This window comes from Patagioenas fasciata, chromosome 6 (assembly GCF_037038585.1).
Source record: "Patagioenas fasciata isolate bPatFas1 chromosome 6, bPatFas1.hap1, whole genome shotgun sequence".
Classification (NCBI taxonomy): domain Eukaryota; kingdom Metazoa; phylum Chordata; class Aves; order Columbiformes; family Columbidae; genus Patagioenas; species Patagioenas fasciata.
In genome coordinates, this window is record NC_092525.1 from 33,882,502 (window position 1) to 33,910,150 (window position 27,649).

Sequence of the window (27,649 nt, forward strand, 5' to 3'; positions counted from 1 at the left end):
GACCCCGCCCGCCCCGGCCCCGCCCCGCCTCGCGCCGTCGTGAGGGAGCGATGGGCGGGGCTGGGCACGCGACCCCGCCCCAGGGCGCCCCGGCCGCTATCGCGCGCTGCGGGGCGGGAGCGCCCCGGCGGGTGGGGGAAGGGCGGCGCCCGGCCCGGCCGCGGCCTCCGACGTGGAGCCCAGCGCGCGTGTCCGCGACACTGCTCGTGCTCGCCACAGGCACCGCGGCCCGGCCCGCAGGGGGCGGTGCCCGCGGCCCGGGCTCAGAGGGGACAAGACACCCTCCCGGCCCTGTGTCTTGAGTTCACAATTTTGTAAGTCGGACCTTGTCTTCATGAAAAACAGTTGTCAGATAGACCGTGAGCATGTAAGCTGGGAAAGGATTTTTAAGAAGTTGTTCAGAAAAAGGCTGTTTATTAAAAGAGCTTGTTTAGATCATTTTATATTTAGACTCGACTATAAAATAGCACAAAAGCACCACAAAGGGAGCATTTGAAAATACCTGGAGTACAGTAGCATGACTTAATGCCAGCAATCAAGCAAATTAGAAGAAAATAGCCTCTAATTTTAGTAATTTTCATTATTTTAAATTTCTCATCAGGATTTTCGAACGCTCAAGAAGAAAAGAAAGCGCCTTTGATACAGACTGGCAATTGGGAAACGGATCTACAATGTAGCATTATTGGCAACAAACAGATACTCCCAGGTACAAAATGATCGTGGTCATTTAGTCAAGTAATTTACCTCACAATCCAAATACTAAGTAAAGTTTGGGTAAATTTGATAAAGTCAGAGGAAATCCTAGGGCATTATGACAAGAAGTGAATTCCAGAGGAAGGAAATAACTGTAACAATTAATGCAATCTTGCTTACATACTGGTCAGATTCCAGGAATTAAAACCAAAACAGAGCTCGGGCTGTGTGGAGTTCCCATTGCACTTTTAGTACTGATAAGGAGAGGGCCTGAAAGTGATTGTGTTTATGTGTTTGCTTTGCTTAATATGGTTTACCTTTTTCAGCTTTCATTGTCTTACTTATACACAGCTGTAAGAGTTTATATGTAAAAACCATATGGCAAGTTTGTTTCAATCAGTTTAAAATGAGTTTCTAATGCTTGGCACTACATGATCGTGTAAGAGCTAATCACGATTTCTTGTGATATCAGTGTAGGCTGTGTCAAAAGACAGCAACATCAAATATTTTAGATTTGGACACACAGATGTAATTATTTCACTTCATAGCTCCCTTTGGCATTGAGCATCAGCAGTTCCAATTGATAGAGTTCCACAAAAACACAGAGGTGCCAACAACTGAGAGCAGAGGTGCCTGACCTTGAGGCAGAGGCACCACCTCAGGTGAGATGTACCCCAATAATGCCTTGGGCAAGCGATATGTTCAGGCTGGAACTGACAACAACCAACATAGTCTAGCTCTTCCCAAAACAAAATACTGCTAGGTCTTCCCTGAAGCTTGCACCTTGCCCATGACATGTGAGTCTCACTTGCCAGAGAGGAAAGTGCTAGTTTCTGTGGTATATTGACTGACAACCTTGACACACTGCTTTTTCCTTCAAAAAATGGTTAGATACCTCTCCTTTCTGGCATAACATGAGTGGAAGAGTAAGAAGACTCCCATTCTTTAAGTGCTGGTGGGTTAGAGTGTTCTTGTAAGATTTGGAATACCTACTTTTAATTGCTGCTTTCCTAAGGAGCCCTAAACAAAACAGTGCTACTTCTTAGGAAAATGCCTTAAGGACATGGTAATTCCACCTTTAGTAGGCAGGCTTTTTGGTATATATGGGGCATTGGATGTGTTTTTTCGGTTCTCACTTTTCACATCCTTCCTCTTTTCATTATATTTTTAAGTAGTCAGAATGTGAGTGAGAGAAAACTCTTCAGGCTAATGGTTACTATGCTTACCTAAGAGGAAGATCTGTTCCAGTGCATGCTTATATATTTCATATAAAGCCCTAGTTTGGACAATTTTTTCCCCTGTTTTATCCTACAATGTAAAAATAAATTCAGTTATTGGATGACAACCTGGAACTCCATGCTTCCTGAGTTCCACAGTATTCTACTACTCTTAAAACACTACTGACTTATTGCCTTCCTTTAAATTATTTTTCTCCACAACATGTAGGCATATAATGCAGTGTTCGGGACAAACTCTGGAATTTTTTTTTTGGCACCCTAGAAGGAATAGACATTCAGGTGCTAACAGCTGAATCTTGGAGATCCCTGTTTTAAGAGATTACCATGTGCAGGCTGTCCGCCCTGCTTTGTTGGAAGCTCTAATTCCTGGTTCTGGTAGGAAATGTGGCCCCTCTCTACAGCTGCTATTCAGAGCCAAAAACACTGTGAGGGGTTTGGGTTTGGGATAACTGGATACATCTGTCTCAGGTAAGGAGAGCCATACCTAGCTTGTGGGCTTATCTACAAACTAGATACTGACCTAGAGAGCTCTGAAGGCATATTCAAATAACCAAGGCATATTCAAATAACCAACATTGTACTGTTGCATATAAACAGACTCTGGAACATCCCAGCCTACGATCAGAAATAGAATTTATACAAAGAACTTCAACACTGTTACTTGGTAATAATTTAAGCGATGGCTTGGAGGGTTTCTGATTAAAATTTCCTGAAGTGGGAGACAAATGAAACAAGTGGTTAGAATTGATGTAGTTCTAGCCCTTTATATCTCTCTAGATCATTACATTTGTCTGCCTAAGTCTTGATCATGTAGCTGTGAAGTTTTGTGGTGAATTATTACATTTGAATACACTGTAAAATAGGATAAGAAGCTTGAGATCTGTAGGGTGAATAACTAGATACTACAGCACAGTTGCTGTTGCTAACTCTGTACTAACTTTGCTTCTGTGTCAGTCTTAACTGTGAATACATTAATCTTGAGGTTTTATTTTTCACCATTAGACTTTTTTAAGAAAAACTTGATGAAAATCAAAAGCATTGAGAGAGTGTGGAATCTTGAGCATTTTTAAGGTCACTTTGCAGAAACATTGTAGGTTTGGCACAGTTTAGTGTGGTTCAGAACGACTTGATAGATAATGCCAGTTTTTATTTTGTATGTTCACTTTGCCACTAAGCTGTGCTTTAATTTTAAGAAATGTATGATTATGCTAAAATACATGAACTTTAAAGCAATCTTTTGAATACCACTTACCAATATTTAGGGTATCCATTGTGAGTGCTGCCAGTGTCCTTTCCTTTATGCTAGTAGGTCTTGGACAATATCATTAAAGACTTACACCTGCCGAAAAATCCCAAACCAACCAACTAACCAACCAAAATTGTATTAAGGTTTATAGTATAATTAAGAAAATAAAATATTTTTATATAAAGAATAATAGCTTATAACTGAAATGCTTCTAAGCTGACTCCTAATACTGCTTTCTGAAGCTAGTGTTTAAACCAACGGCTTTGAAGTAAAAGATTTAACAAAGACGATCAACAAACACATTTTGGTAGCATGTGTAATCAAATAACGTAGTACTCATGTTGGAATTCATACATATTTAGTTCTATAATACATGAAGTTATATGGGTCACATCTTGTGTCACCATGTGTGTGTACACTATTCCCCTTCCCACTCATGATTATATAACTGCAGCCTATATTTGCATAAAACAACAGTTTTATGAATATTTATGTATGTCATCTTATAATGCAGTTAAACGGTGAGAAATGAAGAGTTCTGGCAATGCATTACCGGTCACAACACTGCAGAACTCCAACTAACACTTCAAAGAATAGCAGCAATCCTCGAACCAGATTTTCAAAATAGATGTGTGTGAAAATCTGAAGGTAAGTTTGATTTAACATTTATTAACGTAGTGAAAAGACATAAAAATAAAAGGAGCAGAATGAGACAATCTAAATAAACATTATTAAATTTTATCTCCACTTAATAGTCAAAGCTTGTTTTACTGACATAGGTAAGGATATTCGTTTGTGTGTGAGTCTATAGCTTCTGTGCCAACATTAACAACTGTGAGCTTAGCTTGATAATAACCAGGCAAAGATTATAAAATCAGTACTGCCAGCTGCCTGGCCTGTGTACAATCAGGCTTTCATGAAAAATCTGGGGACTGGATTTGACAGAACCAGAAAGCAGCTGTTCTCAACAACACGCTTCCGCTCAGAATCTACAGCTATCTGAGTGGCAATTAATGCTCCTTTTCACATTAGTGCACACTTCCACTAGTCCTTACAGCAGCTGTTGCTGTGGTTCCCCTAAACGCTTACACTGGAGTTGTACTAGGACTGTGTGCAGCAATTGGCAAAACATTCAGCAGGCAAAAGGCCTGAAGTTTCAGGGAACTGGACTAGGTAAATCATGTGCTGTTTTTGTGATCTTTGTCCTTTCAATATCATGCTTCCTGGAGCCATAGTGGGTTAGTTTGATATCCAAGCATGATAATGATTTTGTCCCACACCCCAGCTGTCTATCTTAGAAGAAGTTGTCTATCTTATACTTGAAGGAAGATTGTATGGAAAATTCTATAGGCCATAACTGGCCGCTATGAGAATAAGCAAAGCTTTGGGGTTTCTTCCTTTTACTGTGGAATGATAGTTTGATGGCAGGAGGTATATTTGCAGCTCTACCACTTCCCTGCTGATGACTGTGAGAAAGTCATTTTATCACTTGGTACTACAGTTTCTCCACATGTGGCACAGGAATAATTAAACCTGTCTTCTCAATGGAACACCATGGGGTCTGTGTAGGAAGTTGGAAGCTGAAATCTTTTTTAAGAGCATTGGGAAGACCATATTGAGGAACAAAGCTTATATGGTTTTGAATTGAATGCTGACACCTTTTCTAGCTGGTCTGAACTGGCTTGTGGGAGTTGTGTCAATGACTAGGACCACAGCCCACATAGCTTTTGAGCATACCTGATGTTAGCACAAACATAATTATTGCAATCAGCCAGTCTTATCCTGTCATTTTGCACTTACTTGTCAGGAAACATGAGAGAGAAATTTTGTCTGTCTTTTGCAGAGATGTTTGGAGGAGTGCTGAATTCTGCATTGAACCAAGTTCTTCAGAGCTTTTACTATAGACAGAGCTCAGTAAACTGATGCTCCAAATTCGAATAAATCTTGTTCATTGTCCTATAGTAAGAACCAGTCTTAAGTACTAGATTCAACCTTCTACTGTTCATATTTGATTGTGCATTTAATTATGCATTTAAATTAGGGTCAGAGCATGCCAGAGGGAGATGCTTTGATCGAAACCAATTTTTGGAACATTTGGGAAAATTGGAAGCATTGTTGGAGCCCACTAGATGTCAGTGTCACCACACAATACAGTACTGCAGCTCTGCTCACTGGGCAGGTAGGGTTGGGTGTCTGCAGGGTAATGCACGACTTGTCTTCTTGTCTTGGATCATGGACATAGGCCATGTAAGGTCTGTTGTATTTTTACGTGACTCTGGAAATAGTAGCAGGAACTGTGCCGTAATTCCTTTATTCTGATTGTATGATATAGTTTCTACAAAACAATTTATATACAGCAGAAGTACTCTAGGGAAAAATAAGATACTTCAGAAGCAAACAAAAGGAAATATTTCTAAATAAATGGACATTCAGTGACCTAAAAACTATTAGAGGGAACAGATATCAGCAAATAATGCTGTGATTTCTGACTCTCTTCTCCAAAGAGTTTCTCTCCTCTAAATGTGACAGCTATTCTGGCCTTAATATGAACTGAAATTATGTAATTTATTATTACTTGGGGAAATGGAATTTGAAATCTGAAAACACATCCACTAGTAAAGCTCATTAAGAGATTGTATTATGTGAAAGTACAGAAACCCACAAAAAAAGGGAAACCTAGATAAAGAAAAAGCAGAACTTGTGGAAAGTATAGAAATATGAAAGGTAGAAAATTTCCTTTAAAATATTAAAATGTTGGTGCTGTTGATATGTAAAAGGTAAGGTAGAACAAATGGCAAAATTTGGTGTTGCAGATCTAAAGACAAAGAAGAAAACTTCAGATGATTATTCAGCATTTGCATAGATTTGGTGGTGTATGCAGGATAACCATAGAATCATATAACAGCCCAGGCTGGAAGGGACCTTGAAAGATCATCTGGTCCAGCCTTTCATGGAAAAGAGAGCCTAGATGAGATTACCTAGCATGCTGTGCAGTTCCATCTTGAAAACCTCCAGTAATGGAGACTCTACCATGTCCCTGGGGAGGTTGTTCCAGTGACTGGTTGTTCTCACTGTAGGAAATTTCTTTCTTGTATCAAGATGAAACCTTCCCTACTGCAACTCGTACCCATTGCCCCTTGTCTTCTCCATGTGGCTCCTTGTGAAGAGAGAGCCCTCCTTGTGAAGGAAGTGCCTCTGTCCTCTTTGTAACCACCCTTTAATTATTGGCATGCTGTGCTGAGGTCCCCCTGAACACTCTCTTTTCCAAGGAGAAGAGACCTAACACCTTCAGTCCATCCTTGGCCAAGTGCTGCCAAACCCCTGAGGGCCAGAGCCCACCTGTGCCCCATGTGGCACTGGCTTCTGCAACGGCACAGCCAGGCTGTGCTAACCACGGGCAAGTGAGGTCAGCCCTCCTGCCACGGATAAACTGAAGTTTTTAGCCATTGGGGATTGCTACTCCCACAGAGAGTGCCCAGGACTGGGGAACCCACAGGCTACTGGGGCTTGAAAAGAGGTCCGGTAAAACCTAAGAGCATCTTCCCTGCAGATTACCGTGAACTGGGGGTGGGATTCCTCCTGTTACACAGGGAGAATGGCTTGACATTTGTTATGGTGAATTACATCCACCCAGGCTTCCGTGCATAGTCCCAGCTGGGCACATTAAGCACTTCCAAGGAACTTCTCATTTTTCTGTAGGTATTGTTTGTTTCCCACTAAGGTCAGCCTGGCTGTTCGTTCCACCCATGCATGAAAAGCCTCTTTGCCTCTGCTCACTGAAAGGCAGAATTTCCAGTGCCACTTGTTAATGGGCTGTCACTGACAAGAGAGATAAAGAATCGGGCCTTCCAAAATTCTGTCAAAAATTGAAGTTACATGTTTCTCTTGGAAAGGAACATCTACATGCAAATTAAGCTATCTTAATCTTGTAAATACAGTGCTCTCTCTGTTTCTACCCTTTTGCTTGGAACTCCACTCTGTAATGTGTCCTCTTGCTGTGTCTTCCACTCTTAAGGTCTCTATCCCATTTCCTTAGTCTTAAACAGACGCCTGTGGTACCTGCCCTAGTTCTGGGACCTTACCCTGCCCGTTGGCCATTTTGCAGTGTAAGGAAGGGGCTGTAGCAATTTAGGAACTGAACCAAGCACTTTCCCAGGAGATGTACATCCTAGGAAAGGGGAACAAACAGGGCTTATACTCACCCGTGGGGTTGAGGAAGGAATGCAACTGGATTTAATGACTTCTTAGTAAAAGAGAAAGAAATGAAAGCTATTTTTGCCTCATTTGAAGAGCTAAAAAGTTTCCTGCAAACAGCTGAGATGTCTGACTGGGCTGGAAGTAACTCATATGGAAATCAGCAGTGGCACCAGTACAACTGGATTTATGGTGAACACTGGGAACTCTGATCCAAATAGGTCAATACACATAATAAGGGAAGTTCTGCATCGCTGTAGCTCCTATAACCTGCATGTGGAGTAAGATGTTCCCAAACATCCTTGGCCAAAACCTAAGAAGACCAAGGTTGAATCTGCAGTCTCCAAATCAAGGGCACCCAGACCTGCTGCCAAGTAAAATGCTGTTTGGGAGAAATCTCCCGCTGCTACTTCCTTGTACCTTGGAGTTACCTTATATTTCTTCCATCCCTTCAGTGGGTGCAGAAACACCCACTGCTGTTCTTTGAGCAGCAAATATGATCTACTACTCCTCCTAAGTTGTCTGTGTAAAGAAATAAGACTTCTTGAGTGGGTGACTGGCTGTGGGGAAGTCAATAGCACTACAGCGTCATAACTGCATAGGACAGCTCGGCCTGGTGCCTGCTGCCACTGTGCCTGTAGAGTGAAGGACTTTCCTGTCTACCTGAGAAGCTGGCACGCTGCAACACAGAGTGAGAGATGCTGAGAAACAGGCCAGGGAATCAGCAAAACGCGCCACATCTATTTTACAAGAGTGTCCATCTCCGCTGGATATACAATTCTGCACAAGGCAGTAAGTGTCTAAGGATCACTGGGACAAATAAATTCTGGTCAATATTATGCTACATGGTATGAAAAAGGATGAGGAAGGAACAGTGTATAAACAGGGTCACATCAAATCTGCTGCTTTTGTGAGACTTTTGTGATAGCAGGCTGTTGCCAAGATCAAACAGTGAATGAAGGAAGATGCTGGAGTCTTGAATTTCTGACTGTCATGGTGTAACCCCAGCTGGCAACTAAGCCCTATGCAGCTACTCAACCCTGCCCCCCAGTGGGATGGGGGAGAGAATCAGAAGAGTAAAAGTGTGAAAACCTACGGTTTGAGATAAAAGCAGTTTAATAGGTAAAGCAAAAGCCATGCACACAAGCAAAGCAAAACAATGGATTAATTCACCACTTCCCATTGGCAGGCAGGCATTCAGCCGTCTCCAGGAACTCTGGGCTTCATCACGTGTAACAGTTACTTGGGAAGACAAACACCATAACTTTGAATGCCCCCCACTTCCTTCTTCCCCAAAAATATATACTGAGCATGACTTCATATGGTATGGAATATCGCTTTGGCCAGCTGACCCGGCTGCATCTCCTCCCAACCTTTTGTGCTCTCCCTGCCTTCCTGTTGGCAGGGTGGTGTGAGGAGCAGAAAAGGCCTTGAGGCTGTGTAAGCACTGCTCAGCAGGAACTAAAACATCCCTGTGACATCAACACTGTTTCCAGCAGAAATCCAAAACACAGCCCCATAGTGGCTACTGTGAAGAAAATTTAACTCTACACCAGCACACTGACACAGAAGCGAAAGGTTCAGTTATACCTTTAGAGCAGATAAAGTCACCAGCTATGACCCTCAGCAGAGTTGCTGTGGTATCTCAAGAAGCCTCTCTCCAGCACACCTCTTTTATTAAGGCTTGTAGTTATGCCATTGTGGACCTGTGTGTCCTATTTCCTCTAATTATTTTCCACTTTGTGGATTGCACCACAGTCATTAAAATGCAGTTTTGAGGCCTGAAACTTGTAATTCAGTCTTTGTTTACGAGGTACAGAGTGCAGTGCTAATTATCATGCTAATTAGCCCTCACCAATGGATAGTGATTGCTTTACTATATAAGCAATCACCACATTTTTAGATAATTGTAACATTTTTTTTCTTTCTTTTAAAAATAATCATATAGCAAATTCTGGGAAGCTAAAATTATAAGTTCTGCCTGAGGTGACAAGGAGACACCGAAGCCACAGCTCATAAAGACCAAAGCAAAGGTCTGACAGGGGCGGTTAATTCACAATTCAAGGCTATGAGTCCTACAGAGAGCAAAACATTAGGCCTTTTGCACATGCAAAGACAAAATCTCCTGTGTAATCCAGGTACAAACAGGCACTCGCACCAGAACAGATTGTGGGGTGATTTCATCTCTACTTGTATTAAAAAGGTTGAAATTTAACCTTTATTTTTAAATTTTTATTACGGTACATACATGGTTCTATATTGATTTTGATTCTTTCTCCCAGAGCCAAGATTTTTTAAAAAATATAAGTTACTAACAGTGATATTTACTTACCATACTAAAAAGTAACATTTATATCAGTATACATCTTTCTAAACTAAATTAATGTGATTATCATGATGTGTCATCTTATATATTTATACATATGACCTATATGTATCTATATGTATTATCACATCCATATCACACGATAATTCTGTTTTGCACACTTCTTTATCTGAAAGTGATCTTTCCATACGTCCATTGCGATGTCATGGATGCTATGAAGTGCCACCTCATGTGTCCTGAGTGTTCTCTCATGTAATGTGATGCAAGAGTAATTGGTTTATTTTTCATCAGAACGTATTTATGCTTAAAAATATGGCTTTTCTACCACATCTGACAGTGTGTGGGCAAAAAAAGCTTCATACGCAGTGAGATCACATGAATACTTATTGTTGAAAAAATACATTAATGGAAACACCCGAAAAGAAAACAAATAGAGGATCTAAAGCTCTCCGCGTTTTTTGTGCATTTTGCTCGAAAAATAACCCCCTGAGTGCGCATCAACACGTCCCCGTCTGCACGTTACAAGCTGTCAGCGGACGCAGCCCGTTCTTGAAGCGCCCTTGACCCCTGAGCCGCACGAACCCCTCTCTTTCGGGGAAGGGGGCGATGCTGCTCCCACAGCCCCGCGGAGGCCACCGGCCCGCGTGGCTCTGCAGAGGCCGGAGCTGCCGCACAGCCACCTCCGCCTCCCCGGGTGTCGGCGGACCGCACCGGGGTCCTCCCGGGGAGCCGCAAGGGTGGCTGTGGGTGGTGCCGCCGCCTCCGCCCGTCGCCAGAGGAGCGGCCCGCGGCAACGGCCGGTTGCTCCGGCAACGGCTCCAGGCGGGCAGCGGCGTTGAGGGAGCGGCGGGCACAGGCGGGGACGCCGGGGGTCAGTGCCCCACGGGAAGGGGTGCTGAGGGGGGGGCTGCCCTACGCGGGGCGGTGCGGAGTTCGGGGCTGCTCCGCCGGACCCCAGAGGGGCAGGAGCCGCGGGCAGCCGGGGGCTCTTGGCGAGGGGAGAGGGGCCGGGGCCCAGGCAGGGTGCCCCGCGGCCCCGCTCCGCACCCGCCGCGCCAGGGAGCGCAGCAGTGGGAAATGGCAGCTGCGAGCTGTGCTCCCTCCTTCGTGTGCATTCAGTTTTCTGGCCTTGAGGGATTTGATTTCAGTGCACCAAACGTGTGAATTTGTGTACAAAGTCAGTGCTGCTTAAGTGGTTGCAAGTTATTAAGATGTGTGCAAGATTTCGGTTGCATTAATTGTGTTACATCTCTGATGAGACTGAGGTTTACTTGGTCTGGTACACTAAATTAGTGGAAAGAAGCTGGGGTGCCAATAACATTTCAGTTACTGATTCACAGAACACCAATATATGTTAACATTTAGTGTCTTGCTAGACAGCATTAAAATGTCATCATCAGGGCAATCATCCTCATCTCTACCTGTATGTAACTGGACTGCTCCTTTATTGGACTTTGATCTTCAGGAAGAGTTTCTTCTACCTCTTGCTACCGAGGCAAGTTCATTCTGTTGCCGTTAAGCTTGACTTTTTTTCTATTTTATTTACTTTGTTGACAAATTCAAACCAGATATTTCAAAACCTACTTCCTAGCTACAGATGAGAAGTAGGTGATATTTCAAAAAATGGGTGAGAGTACTGGACATAAAACTGGTATACTGAAACTATGGAAAAATTCTCATTTGTTCTTTTCTGCTTATGTAGTTGTGCTGGTATGAATGAAATATGATGTTTAGTCTTCCAAAATAGTATTTTCACTGGAAGTAATTAAATTCAGGAGCTTAGTTTGGTTTTGTAACCAAGAATAAGCTGCAGAGACCTGCATTGTGTTACACAAATTGAAGTCTGCCAGGAAATGTAAACTTGTAATAAGACACATATATAAAAATATATAAAATAAAATAAAAAAATCAGGTATTTTGAGTATAGTTATTTGCCTTATAGCAACCCTTGGAAGCAGAGCAGTCTACGTTCTGATCCTGTGAGGAAGTGATTTTTTTTTTTTAGTTGGTAACTTCCCAAATTCTGTTATGCATTTTCCCAATTCCGTTCAGGAGATATGGATATAAGAGTATAAACTCTTGGTCTGACAAACCCTTTCGGTGGGAATGCACCTGGCACAGGCCGAAAGCAGGAGAAATGGGTCCTGATGGGTAGAGAAGTCAAGACAATCCACTTCTGAAAAATAATGAGTAGTTAGTGGAGCACTGAGCAGAGTAAACAAGTAACTTTGTGCTTGGTGAGGGCATCAATTACCCTGGAGTGATTTAAAAATATTATTTAAAATGTGATGAGTTGTAAAAACATCGACTACATATTTAAACAACACTGAAGTATTTATGGTATTTAAAGTCCTTTCAGCTAAAATAGATAAAGAAATTGCTGTATGGTATGACCTTGGTTTGTTTTCTTCAGCTATGAAGTCATATGCACAAAATAAATTGAATCTTTAGGGTTTAAACCACAAACTCTACATAGCTCATGAATATGTAAGCTTTTGCATTCATATGTAATGAAACTGAAAACGTAGGAAATTGTTTGTACCAAATTAAAAAACATTGAAAAAAAAATCAATTATAATCGGAAGTAATTTTTTAATGTTTCCTGCTTCTGTCTTGCAGTTAAACAGTAAAAACATTGACACTTTGATGCAGAAGTTAAGTGAAAATGAAACCCAAAATACTGTAAGTAAATTAAGATTTCTGTCTCTTTTGGTTCCGTACTGTATATCTGAAATGGCTACGTCATGGGATCATACAATGTCAAGTGACAGTGGCAAAGTGGGAGTATCTTCTCAAAATGGAATCTTCGTTTTACAGCTGAAATGTTTGTCAGTGTGCATTACCATTGCACTGTTGTGTACAGAAATTAAAATAATGTTTTTGTTGTTTTTTGTTTCTCCATGAAGAATCTCAGGAGAAAAATACTTGAAAAGGAGAAACACGTTGAAGAACTTTCATCCAGACTTCAGCTTGAAAAAGTTGAGTGACCACTACTGTTGGAATGAATGTTTTCTCCCAATATACTAGATCCTTATTTATGAATTTTAAATGTTGAGAAAGGCTATTATCCATGAAAAAAAGGAAAATCCTGAAAGATGTTTCCTACAGAAATATCTTAAAATGATGCAGACTGTGTCCAAACCTATTAAGGATACAGGTTATCCTTAACACTGGTGTCCCATGGGAGAGGCATTACATCTAGACCAGGAGTGTCAAACTCATTTTCACCAGGGGCTGCTACTCCTCCATTTATAGAGTCCTAAAATTACATTAGGCCCTTTGAAGGCAATCATGAGGATGAGGTGTCCTGTGGTGAAAATGAGTTTGACACCCCTGATCGAGACTAATAGCTAATAATAAACAGATGCTGTTCACAGTTTGTTTCCATGGCTCCTTGATCTCAATGAATAGGGAAAGTAGGACTGACAGGAGGGCTGGTGTCATCAAAGGCTGACAGGAGCTTGTTCATTCTCTGAACTAAAGGAAGCAGCTCAATGCAAAAACCAGCATAGGAGAAGAAAAATTGTCTGTCCTGTATAAGAAGGTACTATAAAAGTTTCAAAATCATTTTACTGTTGGTTCATGAGTCTGTGTTACAGGACTTGTAAACTGCACTTTGTGCAATGCAGTGTGGTTCAGTGTTAGTAAGAGACTGAGTAGGCTCCGTTAAACCTTTGAGGGGACAATAGTGTACTTTGATTTTCGTAACTCCTTGGGGTTTGTTGAGAGCCATGATTCTTCTTGAAGGATTTTTCTTTGCTTAATCAAGAGAACATATCACTTGGTTGCAGGATAAACTTAGCCAGCTAATTGTAACAGAGAAGCCTGTGGGGGTGCCCACTTTCACACCTGGCAATTGGTATGTCCTTGTCTTTATCATGAAGTGAAGCAGCATGTTTTCATTGAAACATCCCTTTGCTCGAGAGTAGAAATGCTGCACAGAAAAGCCTACAAAGATTCTGAAGACTGCAGGTCCAGCAAACCTCAGCATTGATGCGATCTGTTCAGCATGCTGTACCATAACTAGAGACCTACCTAAAGTTGAACAATTTGGGGTGCCTGGTATCGGAAAGGATAAATTATCATCTGTGCTCTCCCGTTGTTCCTTCTTATGTTATCTCCAATAAATGACATTTTCATCAATAACTTACTGAGCCTGAGTCTGCCTTTCTTACTGGTATCCATGATGAACACTTGTAGTGGTGCGTTACAATGCTTGTCTAGTTTATACTGATAATATGACTTCTTTCTGCCTGTTTTCACTATTTTTTGATTTAGAACAAGCCAGAGAAATCAAGTCACAAGAAATTTCATAGAATTGTCTGACCTCAGTTCTGGTGTCATAAGTTGCCTCTTCCTTTACGTTCTATGTGTTCCCCAGAAATCAGAGTTTGCATTAAATGTATCAATACTTCTGACAGCAGGTGGTGGTCTTTGGTATTTAATGAAAATCAGTTCAGGTCTAATTAGTCAGGGCAGAGCTGATCAGTGTGGCTTAATTTTGGTCAGCCCGCTAGCTGGATGTCTTTGCTCAGCCTGGATTTCTGAGTTTGTGCTTCCAGGCCTTGTTCATGCTGCTTAAAGAGTCAGATTAAATATGAAGCATTAATTATACATACATTCTTTCAAGTTAATGATTTCTGTTTAACATTAATAAAATAGTAACAAGTTGCTGCTTGTGAATATACTTGTAGAACATGTTTTATCTTTTCCAGCTTTTGAGGACATTCAAGTCTCAGTTAGAAACTTTGGTGAAGTAGAAAGAATATAGATTGCATCATACAGCATATCTGCATTGACCAATAGATTTATGTTTATTTCTCTTTCTTAGGCCAATGTACAGAAAGAAGACAACCTGTCAAGATCAGTAAAGGCAGTACAAGCTCACCTGCAATGTCAGATTCAAATAAAAGAAGTGGAAAACAACAAATTAAAAATGAAAATACAGGTCAGCATATTTTTACTTGTATTTCAGTTTATTTGAAGAAATTAGCAAAGCCTGACTGGTGGTGAGAGTTTAACTCCGATTTGAGAGTGAAATCTTAAAGTATTGTTTGAGGTCAAACTCTTAGCAAAAGAAAAATCCCAGACAGTAAATGTCATTAGTATTTATATTTTGCACAGTTTGCTTGACTACACTAATTAATTGCAAGGGCTTTTTGTTTTGTTTTTCACCTTATGCTTACTAACAGTTCTGCTGAAGAGAAGTTGATCACACATAGGAGCATTTGTGCTTGCCTGACTGTGCTATCTAGAAGACAGATATCAATCCTGAGGCAGTCTCCATATAGTCAATAGAAAGAAACAGGCAAGTCTGCAGGATGAGTTTCTGTTGTAAGATAAGGGTGATGAATCACCACCTGTTTCTTTTTATTGACTATAAAGGAATCAAAATCCTCTTAATGCTGACTGAAAGAGAAATTCTTAAGACTAATGCCTAACCTCACTTTCTTTAAGGTAGGTGAAATTATTTCCATTTTCTGTCCTAAAAAGCAAGAGATAAATTTGGACATTTGCATCAGTTACTGGCTTTAGAACGGGCCATGGAAGAGATCATGTGATAGAGGCTGTATGTGGCCTCAGATGTCAGTGTTTGAAACTTGTCAAGAATATTGGCATGAATAAGAAAACATTGGCTAAAAAAGAATGTATTTCTAATTTCCAAACTTTTTTAGTAGCATACATCCCCTATTAAATGTATCATTTGAAGTTGTTAAGGAAGCTATAGCAACTCAGTTTCAAAAAAGTCACATATGTCTATGTCTGCCTAAATACCTCATGTTTTCTTCTGAATAAACATTGCTTTATTGTTCTACCTAGTACAATCATAGAATTTCAACAATTTCATTAGATAAAGTATCTTGATATGCTACTGTATTTTCATTCAAACTTTTAAATAAAGTTTTGTTTATTTACTCTTCAAAAAGTGCTGAAGTCAGTTACTAGCTTAAATCCTGGTGATGATTTTGTTCATATCTGGGCAGAAGCTTGCAAAAGCTTAGCATTACCTTTATGAAAGTAATTCCCAATTTACATTTGCCTCAGCCACTATATAATGCCCAAAGCACTTACTCTTAGTGTGATTGTGACCTCCTGCGGCTGTAACAGGGGATAACAGTTTTCTACTCGTACCAACAGTTAAAGTAGTGCATACATAGACTCAGTTTTTCTTTTTGCTCTAGTTATTTAAGGTGTTCTCCCACCACCCCCAAGTCACACCTTTGTTTATTAAGTGCCCTATAAGCATCTAAATGTGAAAACTGTTTCCTGCGTATCTGGGGGGTTTTATAGTGTTATGTCATGAGCTGATCTGTAAGGCATAGAATTTGAAAAGAGTTGATGTTTAATTATGTTTCAGACTCTAGAAAAGAAAATAGCAGGGTGGAAACTTAAAGCTGGTGAATACAAGCACCAGATGTTAGCCTTAAAGGCAAAAAGTGAGCAAAAGAAGACTGCTCTGAAAAAAACAATCAGGTTCCAGAAAGGAAGAGCTCAACACTTTGAAGCACTTGTGGAAAATTTAACCTCCAGAATAAGAGAACATGTGAGTGACTATGCTGTGAGCAAAGTTGTGCCGTATTGTTTTAAATTGCACAACTGGGAAACTTTAGCCTGTGGAAAACAGAAAGAGTTGGCTGGTTGTAGTGGCTTTGTATGTCTTTTATTTTTTTGCTCCTTGATTAAGAAAAAGGTTGCTCTAAGTGAAATGTGAGCTGTTACTACATTCACTGCCTTTTTTTTTTGTTAAAATATGTGAATGTGAATGTTTTAGTGAATGTTTTAGTGAATGTTTTAAGCCATGAGGTTTTACACTTCACCCTGCAGTGAGAGAAGTCTAAGCTGCTTTAAGTTACACCTCTCCTCATCTTCTTGTTGGACCTTTATGCACAAAGACTGACTCATCTCAGAAGTACAGAAAATCCATGAGTGGGGTCTGAAGTCTTTGTTTTCCTTATTTATCAGTGTAGGACATCTCATGTGGATACTTAGTTCTCTAAGTTGCTTGCTCTGAACCTTCCTTAATCCAAATTGTTCCTTAGATTCTTGCCCTGCATGTCCCTACAGTGTGTAGTTGTTCAAAAAGGCCAGGTGGATCAGAACTGTGCTGAGATCTTTACTGCCTGATTTAGATTTCCTAATAAGAGTATGCTTTCACACTCCTAAATGTGTTATCATCACATATTTTTCCAGGTAGTATACCTGGAGATGGTTAATAAGGTGGAGGTTTTTTTGTTGTTTTCTTTGATCTTTGTGAGAAGACGGTAGCAGATCTTTAAGTACAACTAGCAGTATAGAGAGATGACAAATAACTCCTGAACTTTTGATGTTTTGTAGTCACACTGTTTTCTTTGCCCACTGAAGACCTGGCATACTTTCAGGATAGTGCATGTTGGTTAGTTATCCATACTTCTTTGAAGGACTTTACCCAACTCTGCATTTCTTACCTAGCTGTTATTTCTTACTCTTAAAATACTTTGACAGAATTTTATTTTTGTATTAATTTATGTAATTTAGATTTAATAGAGATGTATTGGAGACAAATATTTTTTTGGTAAGAAAATATTTTGATCTTGAATTTTGAAATGTTGTTGTGTTCTACAGTTGATATACAGTGCCAGTGTTTAATGATGTCTCTGCATTGAAAGCAAGTCTTTACTTAGACTTTATTTATTTTTAAATTTGGGTAGTTTGGTTTATTTTTTGAGAGAAGACAAGATTTAGATTGCTTGGTACTAATGAGGTCCAATAATCTTATATTAAGTAGCTCTTCAGTTTAGAAAAGTTTGTAGAACTAGGTGGTGTTCTTCAGCGGCATTCTTTTGTTACATAGTTTGTAATTCCTGTATCCTTTAGGAAGTTCAACTAACTGAGATATTGTCAGCTTCCAACCTCTGGAAAAATCAGCATGATAGAATGGTTGAAGGAAAGACAATGTTAGAAATTCAAGTAGAACATCTTAAGAAGTAAGTTAAACTGTTGATCTATTTTTTCGTTCCTGTAGTCACACAGTATTGATATTTAGTAGTGTAGTACTCAGTACTGACAATGTAAACAAGTTTATATATTCATATTTGAAAATTCTGAACAGATTTTAGAAATTGGAAACTGGAAGGAATTAAAGTTTTTTAGCCTTCTCTCTGCTGCATTTCATAATTCTTTAGAAACTACATTCCTTCATACAAGTAAGGAACATATTCTTTCCTCTGCATACTTCAATTAGCCTGAACTTGCTGGTAGGCACTCTGCTGCTTCCTCAGAACCACTTATTTAATAACTGATTCAACCTCTTGAGTGTTAATCCTTGGGTCTACTGTAGTATCAAAGAATGTTCATAGGCTTCTAGTTTCTACTTCAGACTAATGATGGCAAAACTATTTCTGTTCCACTAATGTCTCACCCCACTAGAGGACAGAGAAGGGTTCCTCTCAGATGCACGTGTGAACAGCTTATTCCTGTAAGGAAGAACAACACAAACTTGTCTAATCTTGTTCAAACTATGTGGTCAAATCTTCATGTGCATGGAAGATATGCCATTTTCTTTGGCAGCAGTGACAAATATCCTTTTACCATTTTACCTTTAGGTGCCACTATGCTAGGTCTGAGGTAGAATGTTTATTTTACAATGGAACTCAATTCATGCTCAAATATGTAACAGCTCAAATTAAATTGGCTTGCCTGTTTTGTTTATGTTTCAGAAAATCTGATGTTTCTGAAAATATTTTCAGCGTATTTTAAAATGTAACAGGAGTGTATGTGTATGAAAATAGTGAAAACTTTCAACATTATCGGTAGATTTAATGCCTGTTAATATGGGCAACTGAGAGGACTTCAGTGGCCTTAGTGTGTAAAGGCCTGTGGCTCAACATCTTATGGACCCTTTTCCAGGACTGATCAGTTGTCTCTTGGTTTTAGGGACTAGGATTTTACAAGGCAATAATCCTTGCAACACAATGATGTGTGGATATATGGCATTGTCTTTAAAACTTTTGCAGAATGATCACAGAAGAGCACATAATATGGTTTAAGAACTGTCAGAGTCCAGGAAGAAGTTGTTGATGTGCTGCCACCTACGGAAACAGAAGTTTCTAATGAGGTTTCAGATGGAAGGATGTTTGGCCAAGTGTTCAACACTCTCATCAATTTGGCTTTTGGCTCTTTTGTTTATGTTTCAGAAAATCTGATGTTTCTGAAAATATTTTCAGCGTATTTTAAAATGTAACAGGAGTGTATGTACAAGATACCTGTCCAGAAATCTGTCTAGCCCACTATGGATCCAGTGTATGTAAGGAGGCATCTAGGAAAGAATTAAAAAAGGGAAACATCTATGATACTTTCCTGAAGTACTCGTTCTGCTTCCAGTTGTTTTTTGCTGGTTTTATTCTAGCTGGAAACACAAGTCTGCCAAAAATGTACCATTCTAACAAGACTTTTTCTATTTGGCTTTCTACATGACTTACTAAACAGCAAAAATTTCATTGTTTAACTTCATTAACATTAAAAGCAAACAGTGAGGCATGCAGCACAATTTGTTGCTTTTAATAATGAAAAGTACCACTCCTAAATTAGCTATGGAATGTTCTCAGCAGGACAGTGTCTGATAGACCCTATACATTCAATATAATTCCATTTTGTACAGTATGTGTGTGCATAGTCTTGGAAATATGCTTGGGTGTTCTAGGTAAAGAATTAATTTATAATAGAGCCAGGACTACTTATTTGGTGGAACTTTCTTTTGTGTAGTTTCTTATTTCTGTTTCAATAGGTACTGCTTTCTTGGGATACTTAAATGCATTCTCCCCCTGCCCTCCCCCCTTGCTTTTTTTTTTTTTTTTGTTAAATGAAATAAGAACAATGAAGGCATATGTGTTAAGGTACAAGTTAATTTGCATAGTGAGAGTTTTGGAAGCATTATGTATGATATAAATGTTCTTGCCTATCTAACAAGGCAGATCACAAGCCTTTTGGAAGACCAGAAAAGAAGGGAGGAATGGAAAAGAAACTCAGATGAGGAAATTCTTGAAAAGCTAGGTTCTGTTAACTCCAAAAATGAAAAGATTAATCTCGAAAATGAAAAATTAAAGGTGAGATCATTATAGATCATTGTTGAATGGCTCTACATTTCTGAAACATTAGTGAAGTAACCACATTAATTCCCTTTTGACTTTCTGTCTAGAGATCCCAAACCCGTAGAATAAATTTTGCCATGTATTTTTTACACTAAGTGAAAAAGAGACATTGACAATTTATCTGTAGAAATCTATGGTAAACCTAAGAACAGAGTTGTCTCATCATCTATGTGCTTAACCAGGATGCCATTTATTTTACTGTCACTTGCTACATAATTGCTTAACTACAAATCATCTTTTTATGTTTGTAAAACTTTCTTTTAAATTAAAGAACTGGGTTTAGCTCAATTGTTCATTTCAATTTTTAAAGGGTTTACAGGTTTTCTATTGTATTTACCCTCCAAAGTAAATATTCTCATGAGTCGAGAAATGAACCGTGGGCTATCATTTTTGTTTGGCAGGGTAAATAATTGTGTCAGTCTTGCTAGTAATATGTATTGTAGATTGTGTTATTTTAATAATGTTCTTACAGTTTTTATATTTTTGATGTTTTAATCAAGGCTTCTGTTACTACATTGAAAAGCAGTACTGTTTCTGTTGAAAATGAACTGCTGGATCTGCAAGAACAGGCAAAGCTGCAGGGAGACCTTGTTGAACAGTATAGAAATCAGGTGACTAGTGTGTTTGAAATGTTTGAGTATGGTTTTTAAATTTGTAAGGAGTTTTGAGGAAATGATAAAGGTTTTGTTTGTAATAAACCACATTTGTTGTCATGGTGATTATGATGCTGTTGTAACATTGGGGATGATAGAAGAGCGTGCCATTACACACTGTATCCAAGAATAGTCTCTACGCTATTCCTAGTACACATAATCCTTGTTGAAGCCCAGTCAGACCTCATTGAAGCCAACAGAGCTAATTGCATACTTGCTTAGAAAAGATTTGCTTCTTAAGATGCATGGTTAACAATCCAGTAAACTATATTTTAAGAGTAAAATTTGAGTCTAATGCCTTTAGTGGACACATCCAATGATATTTTACCTCTCCTTGGTCATATCTGTATTTCCACAATCCTAAGAACAGTAAACCACCATTCAGGGGCTGTTGTAAGAGTCTTTTTATTTACATAGGTAGCTCCACATTAAAAATACCAGCAAAACACATGAAACAGACTTAAAATCGGCTTTTTATCAACTCCTTTTTTGTATTTGCCTTTAATCACAGAGAAGAAATTTTAGAACATATTGATTCAAAGTTGTATGTATTTCTGCTATAGTATAAACACCCTCTTACTGACAGTCTCATTTATCTCCTTTTAAAATCATTGGCAAGAGAAAAGGCATGATACCAAATGTAAGTAAAACCAGAGCACTTGTCTGTGGAATGCATCACCACAATTAAAGTGGTGCCAGCTTTAAGATGAGAGATGTAGTTCCAGGGAACAGCCAGCCCGAAGCAGTGAGTGGGATGAAATTCCCTCTCTCATTGCTCTGGTGACTCCAGATGAGAACTGTCTGGTGATGCTTGTTATCTGGGCAGAGAAGGGTGGGTTATGCTGGCTGCTCTTGTAGCACAACTGTAGCTCATTCTCCATGGTGGAAAAAGAACTGCTGATATCAGAGTGCTCTTTACCTGATTACCCTTTTATATTTGCTGTGGTGAGTAGCATAATTAAAATAAATAGCTTCATATAATGACAAATATTGAGATTCTGTTTAAACATCAAGGGTTTTTCTTTATGCTTCATACCAATGATTTTATATTTTCTGTATTTGAAAGAAACACCTTACAAATCTATGTGGAAAATATATGTTCTAGGTACAAAAATTACAAATAGCAGTGGAAGAATTGAAATCCAGATATGAAAGAATCTTAAATGAAAACAAAAGAATAACAGAAAACAACTGCTTAGAAGTAGATGAGGTAAGTTTTGCAGTAATAAAGCATGTTTTCAAACAATCCTGTAGGACACGGATATTTCCTACATTATTGTGACCCACTTATTAGAAGTCACAGGTACTGGCTCTTTTTTCTTTTTCTCTATAGTTTTAAAATTCACTTAATGCTTTGCTAACTCTTACTTACGAGCTTGTGGTTTTTTTGGATACTACACCATTGGAAACAGGTGAGAAATGATTCCTAGAGTAATGACTAAGGAATTGTGCTGCTACTTTAGAATTCCAGAATTCTTATATCACTTTTAAAAATGTGATTTTGCTGATGATGATTTTAAAACTAGATCTCTTGACAGAACATCTATGAAAGCTGCATGGGGAAGCAAACCTACTGTAAGACTGCTTTGTTTGTTTTAACTAGCAGTTAAATTGGAGAATCCATACGGAGATTAGTTTTAAGTTTTTCAGCAGATGGAGCTGAATACTGGAACACAGCACATTCTTAAGCATCGTAAAACAATACAAAACTGGTAGGAAGATCACTTTCCTCAGTTTCATGGCTCATCAAAATACATATTATTTTAAGTGATAAAGCTGAGGCAGGGACGGATATGCATTGCCTGCAATGATCTATTTTAGAGAATAGAATTAGTCATTACAGGGAAATGTCTTTAGATATTAATTTTATTTCGTACTAACATTATTTTTCCATGGTTGAATTGTAGAATGGAGAAGATATTTCCTGATCCAATAAATAATATTTGCACAGCATTGTATTTGGCTTCAGGTGGCATTAGGTGTTGCTGTCTTTTCAAATACTGCACTAGTTGTGTAGTCAGAACTTTTTCTTTAAGCTGCTTAGTGTGTCTCTATGGCATCTCCCAAAACATTGCAATAAAGTCAAAATTTGGATATTGCCTGATGAACTGCTATCAGATGCATAATTTTGTAAATGTTCATTGTCAGTGTTACTGAGTCTTTAATGAAATGTAGTCAGGGATGGAAATTTCTCTAATGGTGAACTTGTAAGTTTTTTGGTATTTTATGAAATAGGTGACATTATGCAACTTGTGTGGAATTTCAGATTTATTACTTACATGGAAAGCCATTAAGTATTACAACAATTAATTTATGGTTTTACATTTTTCTCCTGTGATGCCACTCTGCAGGTGAGGGACAAAACAGGGGCTGAGTTAAAGGGGTTAGAACGCGTTTGTGACTTGCTGAAAACAGCTGAGGAAAAGCGGCAAGGATATCAGGAAACGCTTGTGTCCTGGCAAAGGATCCATGCACAGAAATGCAAGCCCCTTAGGGAGCTGCAGGTTCAGGTGCTTAGAACATGCTGATTTTTAAAGATAAATGAGAAAATTATGTGGAAGAAATCTTTTGGAACTTTTTTTCCTATTAGTGTGTGTGACAGTTGTGTGGTTTCCGTTGTTATTTGCTTCATGAATCAAAAGCTCTGTCTGTAGAAATAGCATTATGCCAATAAAACTATTGCCAACTATATTAACATGAATTCAGTATGTGAAGAGACTAGTTACTTTTAGATTCCGTATCTTTTAAGTGAGTATATTCTTGATCCTTTTGAATACTTATTTCCTAAGATGTGTTGCAGAATTCTTCCCTGGAAATAGTTGTGCAAGTCTAGTTATTGTTTGTATCTAGTGGAATATTTTCGTTCCTTATTAATTTTGTTTTTAAAGACTAATTTATAAAACAGACAGTGTTTTCTCAGTCAAATTATATTGTTGACGATGTATAATTTTAACAGGTTAATCATTGCATTATATTGGTTGATAACATGTTTTAAGAATATACATTAATAGCATTGTTTCTATTTTCAGCAATATTTTAGCAATCCTGCGTGTATTTTCTCTTAAACCTGAATATGAATATTCCTCAGATGTTGTTGGTTTTTTTTATGTGACATCAGTTTCAATGGCAGGGTTATGTTTGGGTTTTTTGTTGTTCTTTTTGATGTGCTTTTGAATTAGAAGAGAATACTCTGCCAGCACAAATGACAAAGGTGTTTGTTTGAATCAGTAGGATAGGAAAGCTTTAATCTTCTCGTGTCTATGGGAAAACCTGAGCTGAAATAGAGTGACTCTCTGTGTCCCTATAGACTTTATATGCTTATTAAAAAATAGCTCTTTCTTTTATTTAAGATTTCTTGTCAAGATGATCTTTACAGCATGAAATTCTGTTCTTGTTTGTATCATTTTAAATACTCCTTCCAGGAATGGGAATGCTCATGAGGTCATAAATCCAACTTTGGAATAATCACTGGTCTGGTGGAACAGCAGTTAGCTTTCAGCATTAAGTCTTAGTGACATCCTTCGGAGATTCTGACCCTTGATCCAATGATCAGAATTTTGGAAAATTCATTTTCAAGGAACTGGACCATGTGCAGAAACCCTCTTCTGGATTCAGCTGGACCAGGACATTGGTTTATTGTACCTCTGCTGGAGGTTTCTGTTTCTACCAGTCTGCTGCCTGGACAGTTTGTAATTCCGATGAGCAAAATCAGCCGGATTAGCTCAAATCATGGGCAGGAACTGCTCATGATGGTCCTGTGAATGATGGAAGTTACCCCTTAAATAATAGTGCCAGCAGACTGGTGATGTGGCTGTTTATTGCTAATCTGCTGTTCATGGATGGTAGCAAGAGCAATAATCACATCACCAGTGTTATGAGATTTAAAAGAAAACATGTAAGAGTTTGTCAGTCTGGATGCTGGGCAGGAGAGGACAGTTTGGCTTCTTGCTTTCTTCAGCTTCTGCTACTGATACAGCTTTTTAAATGAACTTGATTTCTTTTTTGATATTAACTACTTTCTGAAATTCTTTACCAGTGCTACACTGTTCTTCTGTGATAACTGTATATATATGAGGTATTATTTTTATGCTTCTCGTGACTGGAGTGTGAAGGAACTTATTTTTGCTGGAATCTAAAGCTTAAAAGTTCACAAAGAGGTAGACCTGCCCATCTACTAATGCACAGGGCTGCATGGGCAGCATATGGGTTTTGTCAGGACTTCACTTTGTTACATACCAGGTTTTCAGTCTTAAAGCATTAATACAAAGTTTAGTCTGCTACTTTGGCTCTATTTTATTTGTTTTAAATACAAGATGATGTTTACTTGAATGTAATATAATATTTACTTGAAATTATGGTTAAATTGTTTGATTGGATTTTGCTAGGCAAGCTTACTTTACTCTGTAATATCCCGTAATTAGGTCTCTTCAACTAGAAACAAACTGTCATTTTCACAGGAGGAACACAGTATAACTTCTTTGGGCAGTCATTCCTTAGAAAAAGAAAACCATAACATTCAGAAGAAATATGAAGATCTTAAAAGGTAACTTTTAAAAAATCTGACTGCAATCAGTTCCTACACTTTTCTTCTATAGTGAATGACAATACATTGATCTGTTTTGTGTAAAGGCAACTAGAAAAGATGGAACTTCAAAATGAAGAACTTGCTTGTCAGCTCAAAAAAGAAGATGATAGTCTTCAGTGCAGTAAATTGCAGCTTGAAGAGAAAATTGCAGAATATAATAGATTAGCCAGACAACTGGAATCTGCTTTGGAAGAAGGGAAAAAAATGGTATCAATGATTTAATGCATCTTTTAATACTGTTTGCTGTTTTCTGTTTTTAAATAGCATTAAACTCAAATTTGCTTGAGAAGAAAAGATGGGACAAGGTTATTTTGCACATAGGGAGAAATACTAAAAAGTTACTGGAAATTCTGTGTGTTTAAATACGAATTGCACAATTCAACTTCTTGTGGAATTCAGATCCTGTTGAAATTAATGATGAAGTTCAGTTGACCAGCATTTCACTACCATTTTTTTGGAGACATATCAAAATGCTTTAACCACCTAATTTTAAATCCCACACATCTGGCAAAAGTTTCTGAACAAAAGCTTAGTCTTGCCTTTTCCTTCATTTCTTTGGAATAGGTGTTGAAACCCTTCTCATTTTAGAGGAAAGCTGCACACTTTCAATATTAAGGGAAGATTTGTTATTTGTAGAAGGGATGCAAATTGAAACGTCTTTCAAATTTAGCCACAATATTTCCCAGGTTTGTTTAATTTCTGTGCATGGGAAATAACTGACAGGATGACAGAACAGGAAATAGAGCTATCAATGCTGAAGTATAAGAAAATAATTTGGTTTGGGCTTTAAGGGAAAGTAAATATACATCAGTTCTCTCTCATTGCTATTACAGGTAGCTGAAGAACTGGAAAAAATTTCATACAAAGAACAAGCCCTTCAGGCAAAAATGTTTGCTCTTGAAACTGAAGTGAGAGAGGGGCAAGAAGAGAAAAACCAGCTCCTCTGCACGTTTCACCATGTGAGTAATAAATACTGTTTCTGACTTAAGAAATTACTTACCACATCAACATTTACAGTAAAAGTTACTGAAAAACACAGTATTAATACAATTGATACTCATTTAAGTTGAATTAATTTGCTGTTCCTGAAAGCGAGTATCAATTGTATTAATAGTGTGGTTTTTTAGTAGTTATTTTTTTGTTTGTTTATTTTTTTGTTCTCTGAGTTGGTTACAAGAATTTGATCTCACTGGAATTTGTGAAAAGCTTTCAGCTTATATACTGATGTTGCACATAAACATAGTTCGTAACAAAAGAGATACTGTGATTTTTTTAAAGTGTCAAGCCTTTCAATGCCCAGGTTTTGATCTGTTGATACTTCCTTATTCAGCATCAGGTGTGGAATTAATGAACAGGTAATAGTGCTGTCAATCATCTTTTTTATATAAGGAACTATGGGCATCAATAATTATGTTGCAGCAGAGATCAGTAACAGCTATTTCCTTGAATAATCAACACAAGAGAGTGTCAAGTCCATAACAGTTTTAAGATGCTAGGAATCTTTCTTGATAAAAATTCAGAAGGTTAGTTTTTATGTTCCCAGGCTTTTTTTTGGATCATAAGCCTATTCAAACATGTTCAGTTTAGTCCTGACTGAAAATAAAGCTTCAATATTTTGAGGCCTTTTTGGGACTTTCACTTTTACAGAGCATCTGAAAACTTTTACAGGTAAGTAAGGCTGATAAAGATTTAGGTATTAGTTGTCTTGTGTTATTATTTTGATTGATTTGTATTTGATTTCTAAGTTGCACTGAATTTCTCTTTTGTCTTTAGAATGAAAAGCACCATGAAGTACATTTGAAAGAGCTGGAGAACAGCCTACGGAAGTCAGAGAACAAGAACCAGAGCATCCAGAATTATGTGCAGTTTTTGAAAGCTTCATACATAACAATGTTTGGCTCAATTCTTTAATTTATTTAATAATGAAGAAACTTTTCAGGATTTGGCTCTAATTCTTGTTAGGCAAGGCTGTTGAGGCCTTACAGTGTTTTGCAGGATTGAGTCCTGTAATGTTAGTTCTTCCCTAGGAAAACTTCTGTTCTGGACAGGGAAAAGCAGGTCAGTCATTACTCTATATCCTACTGGCTGGTCACTTATGCAAAAATCTTGTGTACATCCTTTTATTCCATGGTAAAGGCGGATGATTACAAATTACCTTTCCATTCCTATGGGAGAAGAGAACACCCATGGACTGATTGTGCAGTAATTTGCATATTTTAATTGTTAATTATATATTTATCTGTCATTATACTTCTGTTACTGTATATATCTAGTTGCCCAAGATAATTAAATCTATCCTGTGAAGACAGGCAGAAATTCAGAGAGTGTTCAGTTCCCTTCCTGTCCTTTGTCTGCAGCTCAGCACCGGTACAGCACACACAACTGCATGGCACAGCTGCTGCCACAAGGCTGCCCCATCCAGCCTTGGTTCCCTCCATCCCATTATGGTAGGAGTATACCATAGTAATATTTTACAAACATAAGTAGGAAAGTATTTTAGATATAGATGTATTTTCAGCTCTGAATGTGGTGATATACCCTTTCACGGTGACACAGCTCTGGGTAAGGTATTTATTTACCTGTGCTT

At 38.4% G+C, this 27,649-nt stretch overlaps 1 protein-coding gene across 7 annotated transcripts; it reads left to right on the top strand.

The window, feature by feature from the left end:
- The first annotated feature begins 142 nt into the window (after positions 1-142).
- Positions 143-27,382, top strand: ODF2L (outer dense fiber of sperm tails 2 like). 7 transcript variants are annotated; one of them, XM_071810466.1, is made up of 15 exons: positions 143-314; positions 602-706; positions 3,692-3,825; positions 12,317-12,379; positions 12,604-12,675; positions 14,529-14,645; positions 16,056-16,241; positions 17,552-17,661; positions 19,644-19,779; positions 20,325-20,435; positions 21,583-21,687; positions 24,935-25,020; positions 25,107-25,269; positions 25,896-26,021; positions 26,836-27,382. In XM_071810466.1, exons 4-15 carry the CDS (start codon positions 12,344-12,346, stop codon positions 26,971-26,973), a joined length of 1,386 nt encoding a protein of 461 aa, XP_071666567.1. In that variant the 5' UTR covers positions 143-314; positions 602-706; positions 3,692-3,825; positions 12,317-12,343; the 3' UTR covers positions 26,974-27,382. The 7 variants fall into 7 exon arrangements, with proteins under 7 accessions (XP_071666567.1, XP_071666571.1, XP_071666568.1 ...); XM_071810470.1 differs by lacking the exon at positions 12,604-12,675; XM_071810467.1 differs by lacking the exon at positions 3,692-3,825.
- Positions 27,383-27,649: the final 267 nt, after the last annotated feature.